This window comes from Aplidium turbinatum, chromosome 4 (assembly GCF_918807975.1).
Source record: "Aplidium turbinatum chromosome 4, kaAplTurb1.1, whole genome shotgun sequence".
Taxonomy (NCBI): Eukaryota; Metazoa; Chordata; class Ascidiacea; order Aplousobranchia; family Polyclinidae; genus Aplidium; species Aplidium turbinatum.
Window position 1 is genome coordinate 41,688,209 of NC_137475.1, and position 27,002 is coordinate 41,715,210.

At 36.3% G+C, this 27,002-nt stretch overlaps 1 protein-coding gene and 1 non-coding gene across 2 annotated transcripts; one reads left to right on the plus strand and one right to left on the minus strand.

The window, feature by feature from the left end:
- Positions 1 to 5,224: 5,224 nt before the first annotated feature.
- On the plus strand, positions 5,225 to 5,331 carry LOC145769748 (U6 spliceosomal RNA). Its single transcript, XR_014289068.1, has one exon. It is a non-coding gene; the product is annotated as a U6 spliceosomal RNA (small nuclear RNA).
- A 1,692-nt stretch (positions 5,332 to 7,023) lies between these two features.
- Positions 7,024 to 26,468, minus strand: LOC145769292 (P-selectin-like). The gene is made up of 22 exons (XM_082580881.1): positions 26,368 to 26,468; positions 25,360 to 25,451; positions 24,856 to 24,951; positions 24,449 to 24,551; positions 22,644 to 22,790; positions 21,974 to 22,066; positions 20,812 to 20,931; positions 19,998 to 20,099; positions 19,559 to 19,675; positions 16,741 to 16,836; positions 15,993 to 16,112; positions 15,140 to 15,235; positions 14,395 to 14,514; positions 13,349 to 13,444; positions 13,024 to 13,143; positions 10,924 to 11,019; positions 10,562 to 10,744; positions 10,161 to 10,272; positions 9,542 to 9,690; positions 8,723 to 8,898; positions 8,012 to 8,183; positions 7,024 to 7,486 (listed from the first exon to the last, which is right to left on the minus strand). The coding sequence occupies exons 1-22, from the start codon at positions 26,420 to 26,422 to the stop codon at positions 7,473 to 7,475; spliced, it is 2,475 nt and encodes an 824-aa protein (XP_082437007.1). The 5' UTR covers positions 26,423 to 26,468; the 3' UTR covers positions 7,024 to 7,472.
- Positions 26,469 to 27,002: the final 534 nt, after the last annotated feature.

Below are 27,002 nucleotides of genomic sequence, written 5' to 3' on the forward strand. Positions count from 1 at the left end.
TTTTAGAACTGGCAACAAAAAAAGATAACCGATCCCAACATGCAGTTGAACATTGCGGTTTATATGCCAACAAAATCAAACCTCAATCGAAATACCCTAGGATTTATTTAGTGTACAGGAAGTTGGTTAAATACCTTCTGTTGTCACCACGAAGAAGACGATCAAGGTTACATATAACACTACCTTCATTTTGTAGTTTCTTCTGTTTATGTGTGAAAAGCTTTGCTTACCCAATTGAAACAAAACTTAAAGTGATCAAATGTATGTCACGGCCCTCAATTTAAGCCATGAAATTTATCCAGGAAGTTTATATTTACGATTTTGTGTAAAATATCGGTCCTTGCAAGACATCACGAATAGGATGTCTGCAAGAAGTCGTAGTTACCGCAAAACACACATCTTATTCACCGCAATTTAATTCAAAACATTTTAACTACCGGGTTTGTTTATTAAACATACTTTATCGTCGATTGAGATATCACTTCCGCCGCATTCTTTGTCCAAGCGCCACCAACCATGCTCCTTCCTGCGCGAGATAATCGTGCCACCAATTTGTTGCATCACACATCAAAATCTCGGTTTGAATGTATTCCCTATTGTGTCAAGCCTGCTGCACGTCGCATTTCAAAGTAAATAAATAATTCTAATAGATAATGCAAAGGAATTTATTCTCACACGAGTCAGTTCAATCATAAATAGCTAAAACTCGATTTCGATCAGCTAGCAGCTAGATCATCTTCAGTTAAGCTTTCTAAGAATGTATTTTCTATTCTTTGAAATATCATCTTCAGTTAAGCTTTCAATGAAAAGAAAGTCTATTCTTAGAAAGCTTAACTGAAGATGATCTAGCTGCTAGCTGATCGAAATCGACTTTTAGGTATTTACTGCATGATTGAACTGACTCGTGTAAGAATAAATTCCTTTGCATTACAAAGACATGTAACAGAGTCGCTCATATCAAGCATTGTTGTGGGTTTGACACTTGTCAGAAGATTTTATTTTTTATTTTTTTTATTGTATTAGATATCTGTCAAGGGTTGTTACTGGAGGCACTATATCGCTGCTTTAAATGAGCGGAAAACTAAAGGTGCTAGACCTCGAGTTCATTTTGTTTAAAAACTGAAAACTGTGTTTGTCACCAATAAACAAAACTCTGGTTAGTTACGTTGTCAGCCTACTAAGGTCAACACCCGACAGTAGCCTAATCTAGTTTTAGGCTAATTCAATCAGTTCTACTGGATTTATGAAAGAACCAAGACAAAAGCTGTAGTTGCACAAGCATTAAGAAATTTCTATCCAAGCAGGTCTCGTTTTCATATTGTTGTTCAATCACGCATTTTCGGCCACATCACTGCCAAATCATCACAACATTGCAATAACAAAATACAATATATACAACCAATTGAAAAAATTCATGACAGTAAGTATTGAGACATTAAAAAAATATATATCCTACACAATGGTTGAATTTAGACCAAAAACGCCGCGATTGTGTGCGTGACTGGTTGTGCATGCATTGAGCCAGCGTCGTGCTCATAATACGATTAACGACCTCTGATGAAAAATTGGGTTGCAAGAGCTATCGCCTTAGCGGTAGAACCGCTGGTAAACCTAATGAAAATTTATATAGAAAATGCTACCGCCTTACCGATGGGATCGTTGGTAAGCGCAAGTTAACTAACCGCTTTAGTTGGTAAGCGCAAGTTAACTAAATGCTGAGTACGGTTCAGCTCTAGCACGACTCACGCCGCAGAAAAGAATAGCTTTCATAGCAACATTTTAAGACGTACAGCCAAAAGTTTAAGTAATCACGAAAGTTCTTACACCGGGAAATCTGAGATTTGTATCAGGTACATTTCTACACCGGATGCCATAAATTGAGGCGTGCAGAAATGCACGTAACAAAAGAGTTTCTTAACTCCGGAAACGATACTCTTTTACGGTTTTGCGATCTCGTCGCTGAACAAAAAGCTGGTATCGTAAACAACTTTCAGTTTGAGGGCTTACAGAACTTGTTTGGGGTCGTTATATCACTTGCCAAAGCAACAGTTACTGTACATAAGAAATGATAGCTATGCTATTAAGTCTTACCTCTTAAAAACTTTTCTCTTGGTTAGTTTTTTAATTTTTATCCCAAATGCTCCTTAGGGTTAGGATTAGATATGCTTATATGTAAAAACCACAATTTAGGCTATAGTAATTTAGGTTATAACCTAAATTGTGTTTTTTTATTATTTAAACAAAATAATGTAACAAGCCATCCATTGCAAGTTTTAATTTGGGGATTTTTTTTCTAAGCGCAATTGAATATTTCTTTTTGTGAGGTAGGCTACCGGTATGCAAAGTTTTTGAAGAATTATGAAAGTTATACTACAAGAGAAAAAGTTGCGAAGCACTGTTCTAAAGTTTACCCTTTCATACAGTAGTGTATCCTTCACAAATGTGCATACCTAACCAGCTAACAAAATTGGCCTATTTTGTATTCATTTAACGGATACAGAAGTTGAATCAATGCAAAAAGAGCTATTGGTGTAAAGCCTGACAGCTCCGGAGCCAGACCTCTATTATAGCGGGTCTGCAATTGAATTGAACTATTCCAATGTAAAAATATGAATCCGGTAAGATGTGACTTGCACATTATACGGAAATACGCCGATACTTCGAAAAAGTTTTCGAAATTTCACTGAAAGACAGTGCAACACAAAATGAGATTGCTGAAAAGAAGGCTGCGTTGAAAATCAATCAATCAATCAATCATTTTATTTTTCGTCATTAACGCGTTCGGGACGAAAAAGATACTAACTACAAAAATCAATATAGAGCTACCAGCACGTTAACGAACGGGAAAAGGTGGCAAAACTTTGAAAGGTTTAAAACGTGCCTGAATGAAAAATTATGTAGTAGGCTATAAATCAGTAGTTAGCACGGCCACAAAACCCAAAATGTAAATACATGCTATTGAAGTTTTTCTCATTGACTTAATTTTAAACAGAACCTATCAACTCCAACTTTCACAAAAATCGTTTCTTATTTGATGAATTTGATCCAATACAAATTCTACGTCTTACAAAAAAAAGAAAAAAAACAAAAACAATATTGAGCGACAATATAGGCTACCTAAAAAAATACACTTAAAATTTTTTAAAAATTTGTAGAGGCAAGCCCTCCAGGCCTCTTATAATACTTTTTTCTGACCTCATCATTTACATCAGGGGTTCCCAACCTGAGAGCCATGGCCCCCTAGTGGGCCATGAGCCTTTATCAAGGAGGCCATGGAAAAATTTGAAAAATAGTCATTTTTTTAATTTATCATCTCTAAGTCCACTCCAACACTATATAACAAAAAAAAAATTAAATTTGAATAAAAATACTAGTACATATTAATAAAAATACTGCAAAAACAAGCTTACCCATCACATTAACTGCATATGTAATAACTAGGCTTTTTCGCTCAACCATGCACCAATGGGAAATGGCCTCTTCCCCAGGGATGGAGGAACCATTTTAAAAGTAGGTGGGCCCAGAGGCGCAGCAGTCAAAGTCAACCCAACTTCTGGGAGGCGAAGCCCCCCAGACCCTCCATAACATTGTTGCATTCCTAATATTTGAAATCGTTTACACCAGGAGTCGGCAACCTACGGCCCGCCAAGAAAATTCATCCGGCCCGCCGCTCCTTTACAAATTAGGATGTGGCCAGCAGGCCAGTGGTTTATTACAGTATAATCGAATGGAAGAACAAGTACTTTTCATTAATCATTTTAGTAGGCCCACGTCTTTGATTTGCAACGTTTCTGTTTGTATAAACAAAGAACTCAACATAAAGCGCCATTATGATACAAAACATAGCCTATTATTTTTTCCAAGTTAATGGGTCAAACAAGGAAGGGCAAAGTTAATCTACTCAACATTAGCTTTAAAACAGCAAATTTCTCTGTTACAAATGAAAGGAAATCCAATGAATCAAAAAATTCTTTTGCTAGCTACAAGGTAGCACAATCAAAAGAAAAAGACAAGAAATCGTATAGTGATGGAGAATTTGGAAAAAGGTGTAAGATGGATGTTATTGAAAACACATGTCCAGAAAAAAAAAAAAACTACTTTTCAGATAGGCCTAGGCCTAAGTCTTTCAACAAGAACCGTAACTCGACGAAAAGAAGAGATATCAGAGAACGTAACATGTAAAAGTTATTGTATATCTACTGTTCTTCGCAATGGCAATAGATGAAAGCACAGACACGACAGATAAGCCTACAGCTGAGCTGGCAGTATTAATTTGTGCGTGCAGTATACAGAGATTTTGATGTTTAAGAATTTGTACAGCTGATTCCCGTCAAGGATATTACTAGCCAATATTCTGAAGGCATTAGGCTACGTCAACGCCTTGAAATCATGCCTCTGAATCTATAAAAACTGGTATTAACCAACACCAGGGCAACCACACCCACACGTGCTGCACATCAATAATGGACTCAACAGAAAAGTTTGAAGATTGGATTTCATCATTGAGCTATCAAAGATAATCAAACTAACTGTGTAGCCCAGGGGTCACCAACCTTTTTTGCATGCGGGCCACTTTGGCACTAAGGAGAGCTGTGGCGGGCTGCACTAATAAAATTTTAGGTAGGTTGACTCTTCTGCTAGAAAAGAACGCATTTCGTACCCAGTATCCAGCGTTACATGTTGTTCATATTTATGTTAGAATACTGCAGCAACAAAATTAATCGAACAACGCTACTGCCAAGCCAAGCTCCTTTTACAGCACTTTTGACTTCTTTAACAATGCCAAATAAACGAGGCCACTTGTTTTGCGCACGTATAGCGAGGCGAGCGGTTTCATCAGAATATTCATCGCCAAGCAAAAGTGGTGTTGTCACTTCGCTTCACAAAAGATATCTTACAATTAACAATTTCAGTAAACAAGGAAATGTTTGACACATCGCAATACAGGCAACAATAGTGACCTGCAAACATATCAGTGAAAAATAGGCTCCAATAACAGGGAAAAAGACACCATAGGCACTATGAAACAAACGCTTGTGGAAATCACCGAAAAAAATCGTAATTCTATCGTAATTCATGAACAGTCTTCCCTCTGAATAAGCAATGAATTGGTTTTTCATCCTTTTTGTGAGAGTCTATAAACCGTCTTTCTTTTATTATAGACAACTGTCACTTGCGATGCTTATCAGCGTGGCAAGAATTTGTTGATTAACAACATTTTGCAGTACTTGCTTCGGCAGTACATATATCAAAATTGGAACGATACAGAGAAGATCAGCATGGTTCCTGCGCAAGGATGACACGCAAAATCGTGAAGTGTTCCATATTTCTTTTTTAAAAAAAACGTTTTGCAGTACTAAGCTAAATATTTTCATAATACAATCAGAAAAAGACTTTAAATTTATATAGGCCTATAATATTTTGCCAATTTTTATAAATGGAGTTGGCACACCGACTCATTTTGCCAACAAAAACTTGTATAAAGAGAACACTGCTCGTGAAACACAATAACGGTGAAACGCACACGAGTGTTTACATGACATTTGCAAACTTAAAATAAGCAACCCTATGCTCTCAGACAATTTCGAAAACAGACGTTTTAATCAACCACTGGGACAGTGTGGCTGGACATCGCATTGGAATAACTTTAAGCAAACCCCACCTAGAACTATAATCTGATTGGTCGGTCGGTGGAATCTTATGCAAAGCGAAAATGTGCCTCCCAGAAAGTATTTTTTGCCTTCGTGCTCTTTAACTCCTCAAGAAAAGTATTTTTGGTTATACTTGTACGCTGATACCTTCCGCGGGCCGCAGCGATACAGCGTGGCGGGCCGCCAGTTGGTGACCCCTGGGCCTGGTGTAGCCTATCAAATGAGTGAAGACCTTTTTTTGAAACTCCCTCTCTGGTTTGCCGTTTTCGCTACCTTTTCAAAGAACTTTGGCTTTCAAAAGTGGGTGGGCCAAGCCCACCCAGAAAATAAAGTAGGTGGGCCCAGGCCCACGAGGCCCACGTGGTTTCTCCATCTCTGCTCTTCCCCCTCCTGTGAATGTTGGATGATGAAACCAAAGACTGGCTGCTCTCTAGTAGCCTTCCAGTGTAGTCCGGGAACATCGTGAATCTGGAGTGGTGAAAGGATAGACCCTTGGCCCCAGAGGTTCACACAACAACGACGAATGTATTATCATGTTTATTGTGTGTTGTATTTATATCATTTGATCATTCTAACTACCGGTTACTGTATCAGCAAGTTTTTTAATTAAAATGACGTTTCTTAATTTTTTCAAAAGATTAAAAAAATAGGGGGGCCATTGATTTTTCAAAATTTTTAAAGGAGGCCACGGTGCAAAAAAGGTTGGGAATCCCTGATTTACATTGCCTATTTTTTCTTAGAATGCTTATTTGGTTAAACTCTGGTACCTCTTTCAAATTATATTTTAGATCTGTTACTGCCAACAGTCTGTTAAACTAACGTCTATACATTTTAATCAAAGTGGCTATTTTTATAAGATAGTTGCCATGATTACGATCAAAAACATTATTTCGTGACAGGTGTTGCCAAAGTTAGGATTAAAGTTGTGGTTGGAGTAAGGATAAGGGTTAAGGTTTTATTTCTGCCCAGGACTTCAAAATTTCCCCAACCACAAAGTTTTTATCTGCGTCGGCATCAATTTTTTTGATTAGAGTAAGATTTATTATCTGGCAACACTTGCATGAGAAAAATAGCCGCAGCTAATTTAATGCGGACAATCCAAGTCCAACTGCGTAAACAACCTACACAGTATGATGAAAACAATGCAGTTCTAAACATGTTGCACACGTAACAAGCTTGCAAACTTGAATGAAAACCTTTTTATCAAAAATATTTGATTTTACTTGTTGATACTAACCTACGACTTAGGACGAGGTAAAATCTTTACGATTGGCAACTTTTTAAACCTTCACAACTTCAAAAACTTGGATTTTAGTATTTCAAACTCTGCTGCAGTGCAAGACTCCGCGTTTATTAGACCACAAGGTGAAAGTTCTGCTTAATTATGTATTTTGTCAACGACAATCATAAGACACAGCGTCGATGATACAGCAATATACAGCGCTCATTGTAAAATCATTCTGGTCTGAACAAATAAACATGATGCGTATTAAACGCGTGCAAAGATACATTTGTTGGGAATTTAACTTATTATGAATACAACCTACGGATAGCTAAGTAAAGGAATGGTATTGAAGCGTAAATTTACAATAATGAAATGAGAATGCTTTCGAATGTGATTATAAGTATAATATTTTGCATAATCAATAATATGTATACATGAACTGATGATATCATGGTCAGTGGTAGATGAGCTGCTTAGTTGAATGGAAAACAAAATCCAAGAAGTGATTGAAATCAAAAGTCCTCTGGTTAAGTGTCTTCTTGCCATGTATTCATCTATGAATAAGCTCTTAGTATTCGCGTGGGCACTGTACCTCTTTACTTAGGAACTCCTGGAATAAAGAAAATGCAAAATTATAAAATTCATGATGGCTACTAAGTCACCTATCAGAGAGTGAAAGCGAAAAAGAACTTCGGTATGTAGATGATTGATTGTGAAAATCTTAATCTTTGAACTGAGAAAGTCTTATCAAAAAGTTGATCCTGGCAACACCTGACACAGACTATAAGTCAAGTACCGTACAATCTTATTGAAATTTTAGATATAAATCAACTTAAAGAATAATATATTTTCATCATAGAGATTAAGCATAACAAAGATGTATTTGTTATTCAGTGAGCTGCTTCCTGCATTGTTAAAAAAAAAAAAAAACTGTCTATAGCATCGGCAAAGATCATCATGCTTCCAAGTTCATATTAGTGGCATGGAGTTGCAGTCTTGCAGTTGCAGATATACTTTTTTACAGTGTTTGTTGTGAAGACTTATCAGCATTGAAGCTTATGAGTCTTCACAATTTCATTAAGTCTTCGCAAATCTCAGCACACAAGATAACATCACTATGTATATATTACAATACCTGGGCATTCTCTAGACGCACAAGTGGTTTCGCTCAGTGAAGCCGCTAAACTTTGGCTTAGTTCTTGAAAACCTCGATCAAGAATCCTGAGGTGGTCTAGAGAACCAGCAATTGCCATAAGTTGTTCAATATCTAATTTGTTGCCAGCTGCCTGGATTCCAATTGCGTAAGTCTATGAAAACATTATGACATCAAAATCAAAGTTTCTACATCTAAATTAAAAAAAAAATGCTTTTTCAGCCAAAGTTTTCAAATGGAAATGTTAGCATACCTTTTTGATCAAAATCAAAGAACAAAAATTACATGGCGCAACCACACGTTCTGTCGGATAATATTGTGACTTTAACACATTTGTCGGCTCAGTTATATTGCAGAAAATAGTTGACATTATTCGACGGAGGATAATAATAATAAATAATAATAATAACAACATTTATATAGCGCCACATCCACAGTCAAACTATGCTCCTGGGCGCTGTACATGACAATGGTGATAATTAATACAGTAATTTCAGTCATAATGTTCATTGAAGTAAAAGATAACTTTGAAGGATAAATTAATATTAATATTATAATATTAATATTAATTATTATTAATATTAATATTAATAATAATAATAATATATATTAATATAAAATATTAACTTTGAAGGATAACTTATATCAAAACATTTAAATAAACAGCATTAACGTGAGGTAAACATCTCTTACAAGGACGTTTGCATCTCTTAAAAATGCAGATTGTTCGATTACAAATTTAGTATTTGGATCTCGTCCATCAGTGACCACAATAAGAGTATTATGCGCATTTGGGCGGTCTCCTTGGTTTATGTTAAACATAGTTCTTCTGGCGTATCTTAGAGCAGCACCAGTCTTAGTTCCTGATTCTGTAAAGTAACATAATTATGGTAAAGCTCCTCTACTCCGTTACTGAGCCTTAGAGGGTAAGGAGCTAAGATTCTTATTAAACTAAAATTTTGGCACTAAGAAGAATAGGGCTGCCAGGCTTTTTCTTTCGGCTACCTTTTTTTCACCACCATGCCCAGTAAATTTATTACACCTTGGGTAGCGGTTCGACGTGTTTTGCAACAATCATTTGAAGCCGGGCGTCGAACCACATTTGCGTTATTACAAAACAAGAGCTTATACACTGCGCCATCCCACTAAAAGAACATAACTAGTTTATATTGGCCACAGGAAAAAAGAAAACATATCAAAATAAAGGTTTAGTTTTGTTGCATTTTTTTATTATAAGCCAACGACTGAAAAAAGCACTAACATGGTGATGATACTATCACCACAAAAGAGATTCCAAGGCTATTTCCAAAATTGTTTTACACCCCGTTTGACTTCAAAGCTTTACAATTATGCCACGCGATGGTCCTTTTTATCTTAAATTTAAATAATTCCAGCGTGACATTTTGTCGACATACATTAACGGGATAATTAAAACTTCATGGAAGCAATGAAGATAGTTTGCATTTTCTGAAGCAGCAGATATAACCAACGAATTAAGAAACAGTTCATTACCTACGCTATAGGTCATTCTCTGTACAGCATTTATCAACCCAGCCTTATCATTTCTATATTTATTGAGAAATATTCTCGTCTTAAAATCGACGCGTCTGTTGTAGCGAAACACACCAACGTTTGCAGCATCTGAACGAATGTTTAGGTTTCTGAAAACAAAAAAAAGCTAAGATGAAAAGTTGACGAAAGCGGTTAGAACAGCGCTAAAGTAACAGTGTTGGCCTAGTGATTGTACAGCGTTTTTGTTTAGTTAGTTAGTTGGTTGGTTTTGCATCTTTGTCCTCGGACTGACAAAGCCTTGATAGGTTATTCTTGGTAGTTTCGCATACTTGTAGAGGCTTTGGACGCATGGCCGGTTACCAAGATTGGCAGAGTGAAGTTTTCCGATTGTTGAAGTGTTGTTGCCGTTGCTGTTAGTATCAATACATATGTACGATTTACTAAGATATGATTAGATATGTACCAATAATAAAGTATACTATATAGTTTTTAGCTGATTCAAATTCCAAAGTAAGTGAAGTAGACATTTTACTCAAAGGCTTCAAATTGATGCAACTGTTTAGATGTAGTTAAATGAAATTACTGTAACAAGTTAAAAAATTGCACACACTGCACTTACCTAATAAAGGCGGTTGTGAACTTCAGCATTACATCCCAATTAGGTGAACTAATAGAAGATGAAGAGTCAAGAACGATGACGTAATCAATGAGAGCATCAGGTGAACAATTCTCTATGACAATAATCATAGATGTGAACCATATTGACACTTGTTGGCAATGATTGATTGTTCAAAGCGTATCAATAGTTTCTTTTGCAATAAAACCTCTAACTTGTCTTAGCAAGACCATATTTACAAATTTTCTGTACATATGCAATTAACATTCTCATGTTGTTGAAAGAAAACTTTTGCATTACCAAAAATGTAAAAATAAATTAATCTAAATTATTTCTTGCTTATATCGGCTTTGGCATCAATTTGATTGAATTGAAATCCTATTTGAGAGGTAGACTATACTTACCCAAGCAGCAAGGATTCGGATTGCTCCATGTTGAGTTGTTTAAACATTCTGTTTCAGTTATATAGTAAGGGCTGAGACTGTAACCTTTATTGCAAGAAAATTCACAGATCGCTTCTCTTTTAGTGCCATCAGGGCAAGAAACTTCTCCATTTTCAATGTCATCCAGTTGTACGCAAGGTGGAGCTGAAGCACAAACACGTTAGAAAAGCATCCGACATGTCGAATAAACATTAAAAGTTCTCGAGATTGTTCCGGGAGCATGGTACCTAATGAAGAACAAAGTGGTACCTGACGAAGAACAAAATGTTACCTGACGTCAACAATATGTACAGTACAGTAGGTCTACAAGAATGAATAATTACCTTTGCAGATGGGCGGTTCTGGATCGAAAATAGCTTTTCCACTACCTTCAAAAGTTTCAGTACAAATCGTATAGTCAGGTCCATCTATCATGTACCCTGCAGAATACATAAGTTGCATACTATTTGAATAAGACCTTCTGATGATCCGTTAGGTGAAACAATTTGTAAAGGCTTCAGATAGTAATAACTATATTTGATTTAAGTTGCATACTTATGCACAAATTAAAAACGATATTATCGAATATTTTTTCAACGATGGACTTCATTGTTTCTTAATATTTGGAATATTCATTTGATTCTACCAGATCTATCTTGTTTGCTCCTTGTTTTAAGTAGGGGCTTAATGCGGTCCTACCATCCTCACCACACAGCCAAAACAAGGAAAACCAACTTGAATTATTTATTTATTGAAATCGTAAGATGCGAAATTATAACTTCTATCCAGTGGCTGCTTTGATGAAGAAAATATATTTTATTTGGTAGTCGAAGACCTCGGACTACAGCCTACACGTCACCGCACATAAATCTAAATTAAGAAAATGGCATAACGTAAAACCGTTGTGGCAGCATCTTATTCTAATGAATTCTAAAAATAATGTTTTAGTTTTATTTGTTTTTGCTCTACAACAGCTAAGATCTTTTAGCTACATGGCGCATTTTTAATGTTATATCAGGTTTAAGATGTCATCACATTATTGCCCGACTTATTCTCACTGCTTCATGCATGAAAGAACACAATCAATATTTTTCAAAGTCTTCGGTTTAACTCGACCTGGAATCAATCTCAGATCTACCTGCACCAGAGTCTAAAGCGAAACAACATGGACAAATTGGACATGCTGCAGAAGCAGGGCCGTAGCCAGACCGCAGAGCAAGGGGGGTCCAACTTTTTTTTAGGGGGGGGGACGAAAATATTGAATTATTTAATTGTAGCTGTTGCTCGAGAATGTTGGGATTTTGCCAGGGGGGGCGAACATTTTTTCAGGGCGGCGAGGCCCCCTCTGGCCCCCGGATGGCTACGGGCCTGTGCAGAAGCGCTGATTACAAGGCATTACGACTGCCGTCAGCAGGCAGGCCACGTCATCGAAAACAGACGAAATGCAAAAACAACAGTAACACAATTAAAATCCTACATCGAGCCGTAGGAACACTCAAAAGCAAACTTTTGTAAATCATGAATGATGGTGCTATACAAAGTAGCTTCACAAGATTTTCCAATGTTTGCTTAAAAATAACCACTGCAAGAAGTAATCCATCTGGCTGAAATATCCAGTCTCAGATAGACCAGATCTTTAATGGGTCATAAACGCATGATTCTTATGAAGTGTTTATCATTTTTTTTAATTTCAAACTATCAAGTTCCTATTGTTCACTAGCCTACTATGCCTAGTTCACGTGACCACTAGCCTACTGTGAAATCAAAAATATTAAACATTTGCCTTCATAAGATAATGAAAGAATACGGCCAAACATTATTTTGACTTTTTTGTGTTACGTATGTTGACACGTTGATACACAAGAGGTGGATGAAGTTCTCTTCTGGGGTTGGAGTCTGGAGATGCACATTAAACAACAATTCTCACAACCACACGCTAGATTTAAATCTTGGATAGCAACTTGCATGGAATGAGTTCATTTGTACTTCAACGCATAATTCGAGTAAGAATTTAATCAGTCGTTGATGTGCTGTAACCTGTATGAGCATTGTTTTCAGCGAAAGTGAAGATTTATTGTATTTGTTCCAATGATCAATACGATTGGGTGGGGAATAGATTATGAAAAATTTACAGTAATTAACCTGAGATAGTTAGCCTACTATCGATTAATTTTTATGAGTTGGAATGTTATGAGAATATAATTTTGCTTTCCTTTTCTACTTCATTTCCCTCGCATTTTCATTTGCTTGAATAAGCTGAATATGATATTGGTAACAGACATCAAAAGCGACATTTAATAATAATCTGGTTGATCCAAAATATTTAATACAGAATCATAAACAAAACAATTACAGTTAGGACTCGTCTTTTTTCTTGCTTTAACCCTTTAACTTAAAATGAAATAAATAAAAGTAACATAGTGTAAACTATGCCTATCTCGTACCTTTGTTACAATAATATATGCACTGAGATTCCAACGAATAACGTCCATCAGGGGATACTCTATCACCACAGAGTACATCTCCATTCACAGGCTTGTTTGGAGGCGCGCAAGTAGGTGGAGCTTCACATAATTACAAATATTAAGCATAAACCAAGCAGCGATATTTGTTGCTATTGGCGGATATTCACATGACTCCTCATATTGTTTTAGGAAGTTGTGAGAGTTTATTAACACGATTTCTTGGTCCTTAAAGTAAGTTTTTTGGAAAGTGATACCTGTTGGCAAAAACATAGGCTACAGTGGACCTACACGTACGAATAATTACCTGAGCATATTGGAGGTTGTGGGTCGAAAAATGCTTCTCCGGAACCCTCAACAGATTCAGTGCAAGTCGCGTAGTCTGGTCCATTTGCAATGTACCCTGTAGAATAATAACTATATTTGATTAAATTGCATCAATATACACAAGTCAAAAGGGATACTGTTTAATATTTATTATAGGAATATTTAATCAAAAGCGATGGTGTTTATATCATAACAAAATATCAATTTGAGATTGGATGTAGAATGTAAAGTTTAGTGAACCTGAAATAGAACTATCCATTACACCGTCTTGCAAAATTGACAATATACCGTACTTGAACAAGCTGCCACATAAATTATTTACTTTGTGTATTATAACGGATAAAGATAGCATAACTAAAAATTTGATAGAGAAAAAACTTGACCTGATTGAAAAAATCTGTTAGCATTTTAGAATTCGATGTAAAAAGTTGATTGAGAAACAATTAACACGACTTAAATCCTTTCGAAATTAATTGTGCTATTGTTTTGAGTTGAAATTGATGAGAATACAGTATAGATTTAGTTTCATTTTCAACTTTGTATCCCTGCTACTTAAATGAACCTGCATATGCTGAATATGATAATGATATCGCGAAATCGACGTGTAATAATCTGGATGATTCAAAAGATTTGAATTGCTGGGAAAGCACAGAATTATGACTAACAAACATAAAGCTATGTGATGTGTAGCGGCGCGTTGCTTATTGACATGCCCGCTCATACACAGTCGTCGGCAGGACGACAACACCTCTGGGCACGAACTGCTTGTATGAAGTAACAGCTAGAATGCGATTAGGCATTCCTAAAAATTCAATGCTTTCAATTCCCTAGCGAGGCACGAGCGTGCTATAGGCCTACAGTGTTGTACAAATTGAAGGAATTCTAGCATTTTGAGGCAAAGCAAGAGCGTGTTACGTCAGAAAAAGCTCTCGGGCGCCACCCTATGCATGCTCTATTTTCTAGTCTTTACCTTTAAGCTTAAATTAAAATAGAAGGAATAAATTGTAAACTATACCTATCACGTACCTTCGTTGCAAACATATATACACTGAGATCCCAACGAATAACGTCCATCAGGGAATACTTCCTCACCGCAGAATACATCTCCGTTCACAGGCTTGTTTGGAGGTGGGCAAGTAGGAGGCGCTTCACATAATTACAAATATTACCATTCCAGACAGCAAAATCCGTCATTTTACATTGATTTAACGTCTACAAACGTTGAATCAATGTAAAAGTGACAAGTTTTTCTGTCTGGACATTAGCAACATAAAACAAGTACTGTAGCAATATTTGTTGCCCATGGCGAATATTTATAAGACACATACTATTTTGTAGGCAATTGTTAGAGATTCTTGATGTATAGTCTCTTTTGACTATTAAGTAGCCATTTAATAATAATAATAATAACAATATTTATATAGCGCCACATCCACAGTCAAACTATGCTCCTGGGCGCTGTACATGACAATGGTGATAATTAATTCGGTACTTTCAGTCATAATGTTCATTGAAATAGAACGTTTACGAGCGAGCTTTCAATTCATTTAAATTTTCAGCTTCTTTTACACAAATAGGCAATTCCAGCAACTGGCACCAACAACTGGGAAGGTGCGATTTCCATGTTGTGTCTTACATGAAGGGTTGCACAAGAGCAATTGATGTTGAGAACGCAAAGTCCTGGCAGGTTTATAATGAACAAGCAAATTTCTGGAAAACGCTATCCAAGGTCAACAATATGTACAGTAGGCCTAAACGTACGATTAATTACCTGAGCAAATTGGAGGTTGTGGCTCGAAAGATGCTTCTCCGGAGCCTTCGACAGATTCAGTACAAGTCGTGTAGTCTGGTCCATCTATAATGTACCCTGAAGAATACAATAATTCTTTACATATTTACGAACAAACGTGTGAGCTTTTCAAGAGATTTTTCACCATGGGCTTGTTTGTTATTTAAAATCAAATCTTTGTAAATAAAGAAGGATACAAAGATGCAAAGTAGCTTAACAAAAATGCCAAATGTTTGACTACAAATAACCACTGAAAGAAAGAATACTGGGCAAGACTTTAGGGAGATCTGGAACGCCTGATTCCTATGAAATTCTCACAACCAAATGCTAGATTTAAATCTTGCATAGCAACTTGCACGGAATGAGTTCATTTGTACTTCAACGCATAATTCGAGTAAGAATTTAATCAGTCGTTGATGTGCTGTAACCTGTATGAGCATTGTTTTCATCGGAAGTGAAGATTTATTGCATTTGTTCCAATGATCAATACGATTGGGTGGGGAATAGATTATGAAAAATTTGTAGTAATTAACCTGAGATAGTTAGCCTACTATCGATTTATTAGTATGAGTTGGAATGTTATGAGAATATAGTTTTGCTTTCCTTTTCTACTTCATTTCCCTCGCATTTTCATTTGCTTGAATAAGCTGAATATGATATTAGTAACAGACATCAAAAGCGACATTTAATAATAATCTGGTTGATTCAAAATATTTAATACAGAATCATAAACAAAACAACTACAGTTAGGACTGGTCTTTTTTCTTGCTTTAACCCTTTAACTTAAAATGAAATAAATAAAAGTAGCATAGTGTAAACTATGCCATTCTCGTACCTTTGTTGCAATAATATATGCACCGAGATCCCAACGAATAACGTCCATCAGGGAATACTTCATCACCACAGAGTACATCTCCATTCTCAGGCTTGTTTGGAGGTGGGCAAGTAGGTGGAGCTTCACATAATTACAAATATTATCATTCCAGACAGCAAAATCCGTCATTTTACATTGATTTAACGTCTACAAATGTTGAATCAATGTAAAAGTGATGAGCTTTGCTGTCTGGACATTAGCAACATAAAACAAGTAGCAATATTTGTTGCCCATGGCGAATATTTATATGACACATACTATTTTGTAGGCAATTGTAAGAGAATCTTGACGTATAGCCTAGTCTCTTTTGACTATTAAGTAGCCATTTAATAATAATAATTATTATAACAATATTTATATAGCGCCACATCCACAGTCAAACTATGCTCCTGGGCGCTGTACATGACAATGGTTATAATTAATTCGGTACTTTCAGTCATAATGTTCATTGAAATAGAACGTTTACGAGCGAGCTTTGAATTCATTTAAATTTTCAGCTTCTTTTACACAAATAGGCAATTCCAGCAACTGGCACCAACAACTGGGAAGGTGCGATTTCCATGTTGTGTCTTACATGAAGGGTTGCACAAGAGCAATTGATGTTGAGAACGCAAAGTCCTGGCAGGTTTATAATGAACAAGCAAATTTCTGGAAAACGCTATCCAAGGTCAACAATATGTACAGTAGGCCTAAACGTACGATTAATTACCTGAGCAGATTGGAGGTTGTGGCTCGAAAGATGCTTCTCCGGAACCCTCGACAGATTCAGTACAAGTCGTGTAGTCTGGTCCATCTATAATGTACCCTGAAGAATACAATAAACCTTTACATATTTACGAACAAACGTGTGAGCTTTTCAAGAGATTTTTCACCATGGGCTTGTTTGTTATTTAAAATCAAATCTTTGTAAATAAAGAAGGATACAAGGATGCAAAGTAACTTAAGAAAACTGCTAAATGTTTGACTACAAATAACCTTTGAAAGAAAGAATACTGGGCAAGACTTTAGGGAGATCTGGAACGCCTGATTCCTATGAAATTTTTAAGACATATTTTTAGTCTAAAAATTACCAAATACTCATGTATGAGTCCACTGCAATGAACTTAAAAATATAATATATGACCTTCAGAAAAAAATAAAAATAAAAACGGATTAAAAAATATTATGTTTACATTTATGTGTTTTTAGTTAACACATTGATGTATAACTGGTGAATGAATTTTTTTTTCTTTGAGGTTGTTTTTTTTTCATATCTTTACCCTGCATTGCGGGAAAGCGGATTTGAGCGCTATGCATCGGTGTACGCCTTCCGACGTACACCTGACCCACGCTGCAGCCGACGGCAATGTCTGTTTCCGGTTGTCTACTCTACTTATGACTTAAATTTGGTACTACCCATTACTCGAAATCGATCACTGGGTAGAGGCAATTATCGTAAAGTTTCTTGCCCAGAGAAACAACAGCAAGTGCGGGTGGCTGAAATCAAACATGCAGGCTCTCGACTGCGAGCCCAACGCGCTAACCACTCGGCAACTGCTGCCGCTGGTTGTGGATGCAAATTAAACAAAAAATATATAAAAAAAAAACGTTTGCGTAGGATCCTAGAGAAAATTAACGCTCATTTGCATTTCACCACATTTATTGGTCCATTATTATCAAACAAAATATCGCTCTGCTGTAAGAGATCATCTTCAGTAAAGATGGATATATTTATCTTATAACTGTCAACACTATTGGGTGTAGAATATATTGTGAAAGTTGAATTAGAAAACAAATCAACAGTTTGTTTTTAAAGTCTAAACCTTAAAATTGTTTGGCTAAGCAAACACTCACAATAGTATTTTAATAAAAAATTATAATTTATGTTACGGAACCGCGGTTTTCGTCTATCTATTAAGACTCTTAAACACAACTGAATCGAAATGAAAAAATTGTAATTTCTGTACAAAATTCTGTATTTGGCCTATCCACTGATTTTACCATAACTATGAAGAAAAGAAAAAAATATGGAGACATTTATTGACTTTTTATCTATTTAAACTGTAATGTTTGGGTTATTTTGGGCCAGTTGTACTTTTATCAATTCTTATTGTAATTTTTTTGTTTCGATACGGTTGTGCTGAAGAGTCCTAATGGACGAAAACCGCGGTTCGGCAACATAAATTATAAATTTTTATTTAAATATTATTGTTAGTGTTGGCATAGCCAAATGATTTGAAGGTAGGAAAAAAAATGTTGATTTGTTTGCTTAGTAATTGCTTGGATTGACTGTATTATTATCTGTATTAGATCGCCCATTTGAGGAAGTGTCCTAGTATCCGATCGCCTTTTCCAGTTAGCTTTTTCCACTTTTCATAATGAGTTATTGATTAATTATTTAACCGGCTCGTTAGCTTAGTGGTTAGTGCGCTCGCCTCAGAATCGGTAGGCATGGGGTCGAGCAATTCAATCTGAGCAATTCAATGGATTCGAGTAATAATGTACTCAGTTGCGTCTCTATACGGCTGCATTGATACTATGTCTGCTTTGTAAAGCGTTTCTATACGGCTGCATTGATACTATGTCTGCTTTGTAAAGCGCTGAGGAGCAACGCATTTTGCGGTGGATACAGCTCTATATAAAAACAACATTATTATTACTATGCAAAGGAATTTGAATTTGGGTTTGACACCTGTCAGAAGATACTTCATTTCTTGATTATTATTACTATTATTATTATTGTTAGATATTTTCTATTTCCTTGCCATTCAAAAAACCTGAATAAGCTGAACATGTGACGGATACAGCTAAATCTGCATTTAAGTAATCTGTTTGGTTCCAACAATATAAATTGATGTAAAAATAAAGAATTATGACCAACACCAGATGTGGGAAGTAACGCGCTACTTTTGTAGCGCCGCTACTGGCACCGCTACTTTTTTGGTAATTGTGCCAATAGCAGTGCTGCATTTTTGTTAAAGCAGCGGCTGCAGTAGCTGCGCTACATTTTTTCATATGTAGCAAGTTCTTGAACTTTCAAAGTACCGATTTAAAACGTCTATACATTAACTAAAACAACCCCATTTGCCATTCCTTCTAGTGCTGCAGTGGAAAGACTTTTCTCTGTTGAAAACAATGTAAGTTACTAAAGCGGGCAGAACTCATCAAGTTACCTTTTGAAAAGTTCGTGGTTTTGAAGGATGCGTAACAATAAATTTAATCTAGAAAGTATTTTAATAACGACTTTGAAATAGCAGAGTAAACGAATGATATCATTTGTTTTCAAGGTAGCTTTAACGTTAAAAGTGATGCGTCGGTTTAAAAGAAAAGTAGCGCGCCCGACTTTATCCGAGTAGTGGCGGCGGGTAGCGTGCTACTTTATCGATCGGGAGCGGGTAGCAGTAACGCGCGCTAATTTTAAAGTAATGGATGCCCACCTCTCACCAACACAAGTTACAGCTTGGCCTGTTCTTTTTACTTATCTTTATCTTTAAACTTAAAATAAAATACATGAAAGAAAAATATATGAAATGATACTTATCTCGTACCTTTGTTGCAATAATATATGCACTGAGATCCCAAAGAATAACGTCCATCAGGGGATACTTCCTCACCACAGTCTACATCTCCATTCTCAGGCTTGTTTGGAGGAAGGCACGTAGGAGCTGTTTAAAAGAATTAGAAATATTTCAATTATCAGCATAAAGTCTTGAAACCTAAAGTTTTCCACGGATTTTTTTCTGACCTCCAAGGAAAAAACTGTTTGTCTCAATAGCTTACAATTTTTTTGTTCCATGGCATTTAGTTAATCTGTACACCTGTGGAAGACTAGTTAGTCTGATGGATATTGACTAGCTTAACTTTGCATCCATAGATGCACATTTGACTTGTTTTATAATTAGGCTACAAGTAGACATTTCGAGAAAATGCTATCTAATGGCAAGTATATGTACACTGTACAGTATAGCTACACGAATAGATAATTACGTGTGCATATTGGCGGTGGTGGGTCGAAAGATGCCTTTCTAGTAACCCCAACCCCAGTAGTTTCTCTGCAAGTCGTAGTGTCTGGTCCATTTAGAGTGTACCCTAAAGAAAACATCAATTCTTCAAATATACATAGGTGTAAAGGTTTAGGATTTAAAACTTACTCAACCACTGGTTTTCTTGTTCCTCAATAGCAGAAAACTTTTCAAGAAAACGAGCAAACAAGAATGCAGCTACGCAAAGTAGCTTCACAAGATTTTTCTCAGAATTACATTTTTATATCCTGAAATGCAACTGCATAATGGGATGAGCTCATTTGTACTTCAACACATTTATCGAACAAGCATTAGACATTATCAAGCTAGATATCAATGCGCAGTATAAGAGACCATCTTTTGTGAATGTGGAGATATTTATCATACAACATAAAGCAGTATATTGGAAGTTTAAATCATATATCTATCAAAGTTTATTGAACCTGAGATAGAACAATCGATTATCGTTATGAGTTGAATTTTTATGATAATATATTTGTGCTTTTCCTTTTCTATTTCTTTTTTCTTCCATTAAAATGAGCTTAAATAAGCTTAATATGATATTGGTATCACAAAATCAGCATTAATTTGGCTAACCGAAAAGGTTTCAATTGCTGCAAAAAATTATGATCAAAAATTATGACGCAAAAATTATAAATTATGACGCAAAAATTATGATCAACACAAACTAGAATACCCTCTTTTCTTGTATTTGCTTTTAAACTTAAAATAAAAAAAATGAAAGAAAAATATCATCACTTGTATTTTCTTTTTCTTACCTCCTTTGCAGGAATATTCGCACACAGATCCCAAGGGATAACCTTCGTTAGGGGGTACTGAGTTGAGACAGTTCACTTCTCCGTTAACTGGCTTGTTTGGAGGCGGACAAACGGGAGGTGCTTCAATAATTACAAATATTACAATTAGCAACATGAACTAAACAGCCATTTTTGTTGCTTGTGGCGGATATTCATATGACTCTCTCATCCTAATTTCTATAATTTCACATAAGAAATAGTTTTTGTCAATGGATAATAAATTGTATCAAGAATTGACATCGATAGACACGCGTTTCGCCGGTTGAGCTGAGCTCATCAGTATCACAACATCAACTGATGGCACTGAGTTTTCGACCACTACTTTTGCCATTCAACCGCTGTTCTACAGAAAGTGGTCAGTCTTGTGCTGACCCCAGGAAGATCGTTTTTAAACAGGAACAATAATGTTGTCCATTGTATTCAAACCGTTACGTACAAGGAAAGTATCTTGGTTCGCAAATGGCTGATTGGCGGATAATATAAAAGTAAATTTTGAATTGGATAAATTGGGAGAAACCATTAAAAGCTGTATGGACCAACACCAGCGCCAGCGTGGAGAGTATTGAAAACACAAAGAGTAACCTCAGCTGAATATCTCGTTTGGTTTGCCAGTTTCAAATGATTTAGGTTTATCAAATAAAGAAAGAATAAAAAAACAAATTTAACTAAAATGATTCAATGGAAAAGCATAAAAACTTATTTCCAAACCATACAAAAGGAAAAATTAAAACACATATTCGTCTTAGACCATTGCTACCTGGTTCATGCTAAACAATACAATGAACCAATTCACTGATAATTTACACCAGAGAAAGCACCTATGGAGACTTATGTGCTATTTCTAGCTACAGATATTTTGGCAATACTTTTCGTGTTTTCGTGTTGGTGGTACAAATGCTGCCGGAAAATCATTCGGCTCCATGAGCGAGAAGTAAATGCCAGGGTACGACGCTCTAAAAGGCGCCTGAATGCGATAAAAAAGTACAAAATGCGTTAGTGAATTTATTTTATTCTAATGTGACGTAAACACTTTTCGTAGTGAGCTCTAACTGACGAACAAGGCATTGGGTCTGTCAGCTATTGAAGAAATTGTAGCGATTTGTAATTTCGAAGCAATACTCACGTATGCATTCAGGGGGCGACCGGTTAAACGACGCAGTATTGACACCTTCATCTCTGCTACATGTTGTGCTGGTTGATCCACTTAGAGTAAATCCTGCAGAAAGAGATAATTAAGATCTTGTGAATTAATTATGGGATTTTATTGGATTATTATTATGGATTCTATTTGAATAAGGCACTAATGATGCTCTACACTAGTAGAATAAATATGCCATAAATAGGGCTCTGCTGATTCTCCATCCATTTTTAATAAAAAATACTGAACTCTGAACCGATACTTGATGGAGAGTCGCTGACCTGCTGCTTCATAGTCAGGAGATTCCCAATCCTTAATGGAACTCAATAAATGTAATTAATTATTGTATGAGAAGCTGCCGTGATTGGTTTAAAAAAATATATATATAACGTTTCATGTACGTACCAGCTTACACATTCATATAATCCAGATGAACGCAAATTGTGAACGTTTTATTTTACCATTACAAACAACAATAAGCAAGGTTTGTTATTCTAGTTTTTAATTTTAATTAAGCAAACGCGCTTGTGTGACGCTTGAAAATGTGATACAAAACTGGTTTCTTTTTAAAAAACCTTTTAATACATTTTCCTATTACAACAACAGCAACTTCGCGTTTTTTTTTTTTTTCTAAAATGTGTTTATAAACTCTAACCTGAGACACAACCATAATCGCACGTTGAACCAATCCTGAAAGTGTCATCTAGCTCGCGGACGCCACCACAACGTGTGTATCCATTTATCGGTCTTTCAGGTTCGATACAAGTGGGCGCTGTAGTGTCGCTCTCATTGGTTCCTTTTCCTATTTATTTACTATTGGTAAGTATAGACACGGATGATATCAGGCATGGATTTTAACCGGTAGGCCTGCATGACTTACCCTCTCACACACTTTAATATCGTAATAATTCTGTGGCTCTTGAAAATATGTAAAGTAGCCCAATGTATAGTGTTGCAAGTCTGAACATGAAGATAAGAGACTAAAGACGTAGCCTACAACTTTGTTCTCGCATTACAAAAGGTCAATTGTCAACCAGATCTATTTTTAAAATTTATTGCAAACTTGCTTCCAACCACAAACTTTGCATTGCTTTAAGACCAACTTAAATAGTCCGATGCAGCATATAAAACGTGGAATACTTTTCAATATGTTACTTGTAAGTGTATCTACGGTATAGAAAAGACGACTTCAGCGATCAGAAACTTATTCCCCAATAACAGAAACGTTGCAGTAAGTATCCGAGCGCGCAAGACAGCAAACCGTTTAGACGTCATAACCTTATATCAATTGTCTTAAAATTCATCACCTTATATCATCAACTTATGTCTATAAACCAGTGTCATCTTTTTTTATAACGCTCCAGTCTCATCAAACCCAAGCATTCAAAAATGAACAAAGGAAAGGAATAAAATGTCTAATGTACATGGTTTAACAGCAATTAAGTAACTTCAATCATCACTATATCTCTATGTATTAATCAATCAATTGTTTCGAATTATCTTACGCTGCCTTCGCCTTGTAACGCTGTTCTTGCCCGCTCGGATCAACTTCGCTCTGCTTTCAACGCATTGATCAACACGATCCCCTGATCAACTCGATGCAGCCTCAAAATTTCCACCCCAATTTTCTACTTTTTCCTGGTAATGTAGCCTATCAGTGCCTCTAGTTTCAATCGCTAGCCTCCCCGACCCAGCTGGGCAAACCTGCGTCAACGTCTGGCCAGTGCACGTCCGTGCTCGCCGAATCAAAGCTTACTCTTCTCCAGTGAGTATGTATTACAATCCCACTTATATTTTTTGTTTCTATTGATTAATCGAGCCTCTGCTCCACATTTTTATTTGAATTTTGTTTGCCACGAGAACCAAATTATCCTTAAATAGTTGACTCTCTTCCTCGTGGTAGACCCCAATTTTATCCGCTCTGCCTACTGGCAGACCGGGTATAAGAGTCAAGTACCTGCGCCGAGGTCGCGTGAGGGAGACGTGGGCGCCGCCCGGCGGTCAATTACTGCCGGTTCCAGCGTCCACACGCGACGGGTCGCCCGGCCCGTCGCAGGCCATCTTTCTGGGCAATGCAGAAAGAGCCTGTTTCCCTGGCCCGCTCCGCCATTCTAAATTTGCGGACGGGTCATGTAACGTTTTCGATCCACACTCTCCCTCCACAGGTACCTCGACTCCTCAGCCTGGCCCCCGCGACCTAAGCTGGTGGACTTACCCCTCCGGGTGCATCGTCACCCCTAAATCACGCCGCTCCCCGCCGCCGCGGGGTGTGGCAGGCGGGTTTTCTAAAGTCTTCGACCTGGCTATGTTTGTTTGTGCTCTCTCGCCGTGTCAATTATTTGTACCCGTGCGCTGTTGATGCAAATAAAACAGTTTAACACATTTTGTTTTTTCCTTTGTGTAGGTAATTATTATTTTACCACTATAATGTACTTTGCATCAAAATGGAAAAGTTCTCACCTAAGCAGAGTGGGCCTCTGTTGCAGTAATCTTCTCCTGAACAGCAGCACCAACATTCAGAATGGATGGGGTCGTTTGGGCGGCATTGGGGCCCGTTGACGTTCTGTCATGAAAACTTTCAGAAATTTGAAACTTTTTAACAATTGTCTTGGAATATACTGTTTTATTCTAAAATCAGGCTAAAGTTAATCAGAAAAAATCCAATTACCCCTCCCCCGACTAGCAGTAGGAATGCTGAGAGAAACTAAAAATTTTGTTTTCTAAGAAACATTTAAGTTTAATTAAGTTTGAAACGAAAAAAAAATTAAATGAGAAACTTTGGTGGAAACACAATTTCATCATGTTATAAACAATTTTATCCAAAGTTTGAACTCAATTTTATGCTATTTTTACGATAAAACTCTTACCCCCTTCAAGTTGTTTCTGCAAGCTTGTGGTTGCTTACATTCTTTGAAGTACCTGGTTTCTCCATTCAGTGTCCTCACCAAGTTTTCACAAGACAGCTGCAAATATGTTTTTGCATTTCAAAATTTAAGTTACTGATATTTAGAACTTGAAACATATTAATAAACTCTATAACCTTTGTGTTTGTTTAAACATTAAAATTAAACATTTCTAGACTTTATGTTTTCAATTTTAATCTGATGATACTTTTTAACTCAGCAGGATTAATGTGTATATCCCCAAATTACAGTAGTATCGCCAAGTTGTTTTATGATTGCAAATGTTAAATGACAGGTCACAATATTACAGTAATCTATTATAGTTAAACCCTTGATATTGACAATTATTTCACAAAGTTTTATTCAATTATTCTTAAAATATGTCTTCCCATTTTTGAAAACCAACGCTTTTCAACGGGAACAAAAATGGTGAGATCTTTTCTGAAAACCAACAAGGCTTTTACTTACAGCATTTGATGGGCAGTTTTTTAACCCTCCGTTCAATCCAGCATTGCATTGATCATTGCTGAGAGCATTTGAACATTCGTAGCATATAAGAGCTGCACAATATAACACAATGTTAATTTGAACATCTACAGTACTCTTACTGCAAGTATTTATTCAAATTTTGCAAAGTAGATATTAACAACCTGATTAGCCTGATGCTGCGAGCATGGGCGCCGGAAGCGGGGGGCATGGAGGCGGATGCCCGCCATATCTTATCTTAAAAATTAAAAAAATTGGCCTCTCAGCAACAAAAGTGCCCTTTTTTCATAATCTTGCACCCCATTCAAAAACCGTTCCGGTGCCCCTGGCTGCGAGTTCGCTGTGGTAATAGCAAATTGCACTAGCTTTGGGAACACAATTCCCTGGTCATGTGCTAAGAAAAGGGAACTCATAGCACATGACTAAGGAATTGTTTTCCGAAAGCTAGTGAAATTTGCTATTACCACAACAAAACCTCAGTATAAGGCTCAAACAGGTCGTTAATATCTACATAGTGAAGTAAGCAACGATCATGCTACTAAAAGCGAAACTCAACCTATTGCATTAACGCAAATGGCGGTTTACATTTTAAAGAACAAAGGAAGCATCAGTGTAGACTGAAAAAAATTCTTGTCGTTATTTTTTTGGTGATGACCAAATTGATGTCTTCTTACCCCATTCCATATTTCAAAAGATTTGATTTGCTTTATTATATTCGATTTCAACGTGTTGTGAACAAAACAGATGAAAACGTTACATATGTGACAAATAAATTTTCTCTTTCATGCAGTAAAACCATTTCACATATCTCTACAATTTTTTTTATACTGTAATCCGCAAAGGCTAATTTTCAGAACTGTAAAAAAAAAAGATAACCGTTTCCAACATGCAGTTTGCAGTTGAAAATTAAAGATATACCAATAACATCAAACCTCATTTGAAATATTCTAATAGAATTTAGTATAGGCCTACAGTAAATAGGTTAAATACCTTCAGTTGTCATGAAGAAAAGGGCGACCAAGGATACATATAAAACTACCTTCATTTTGTAGTTTCTTATGATTAGGTGTAAGAGACCTGTTTAATCAGTTAAAAAATTTTGTGATCAAATGCATTTCACGGCCCTCTATATAAGCCATAAAATTTATCCAGGATGTTTGTGTTTACGATTTTCTAAAAAATTTTGCTCCTTCCATAGAATCACGAATAGGATGTTTGCAAGAAGCTATAGTTTCCACAAAATTGAAATATTATTTACGAAGAATTAATTCAAAACATTTTCACCACAGTTTTTTTTTCAATTTGTTTTGTCATCAATCGAAAAATGATTTCCGCCGTATTTTTTATTTAAACCATAACAAGGGTCCTTCCTGCGAGGGAAAATCGTGCCACCAATTCGTTGCATCATGCATCAAAACCTATATTATTTTGATTGTGTTGCCTTTTAAATTTTCAAACCAAATACACTGCAGTTTTAAACTACAATAATCTAAAACAGATAACTGCTACAAGGGTTCTTGCTGGAGGTTCTGTAATGACTAAGTACGCTGGTCTTTGGGTTCATTTCAGGTAACTACGTTTGTCACCAATCAACTGTCTGATTAAACACGCGGTTTGCCCACCTG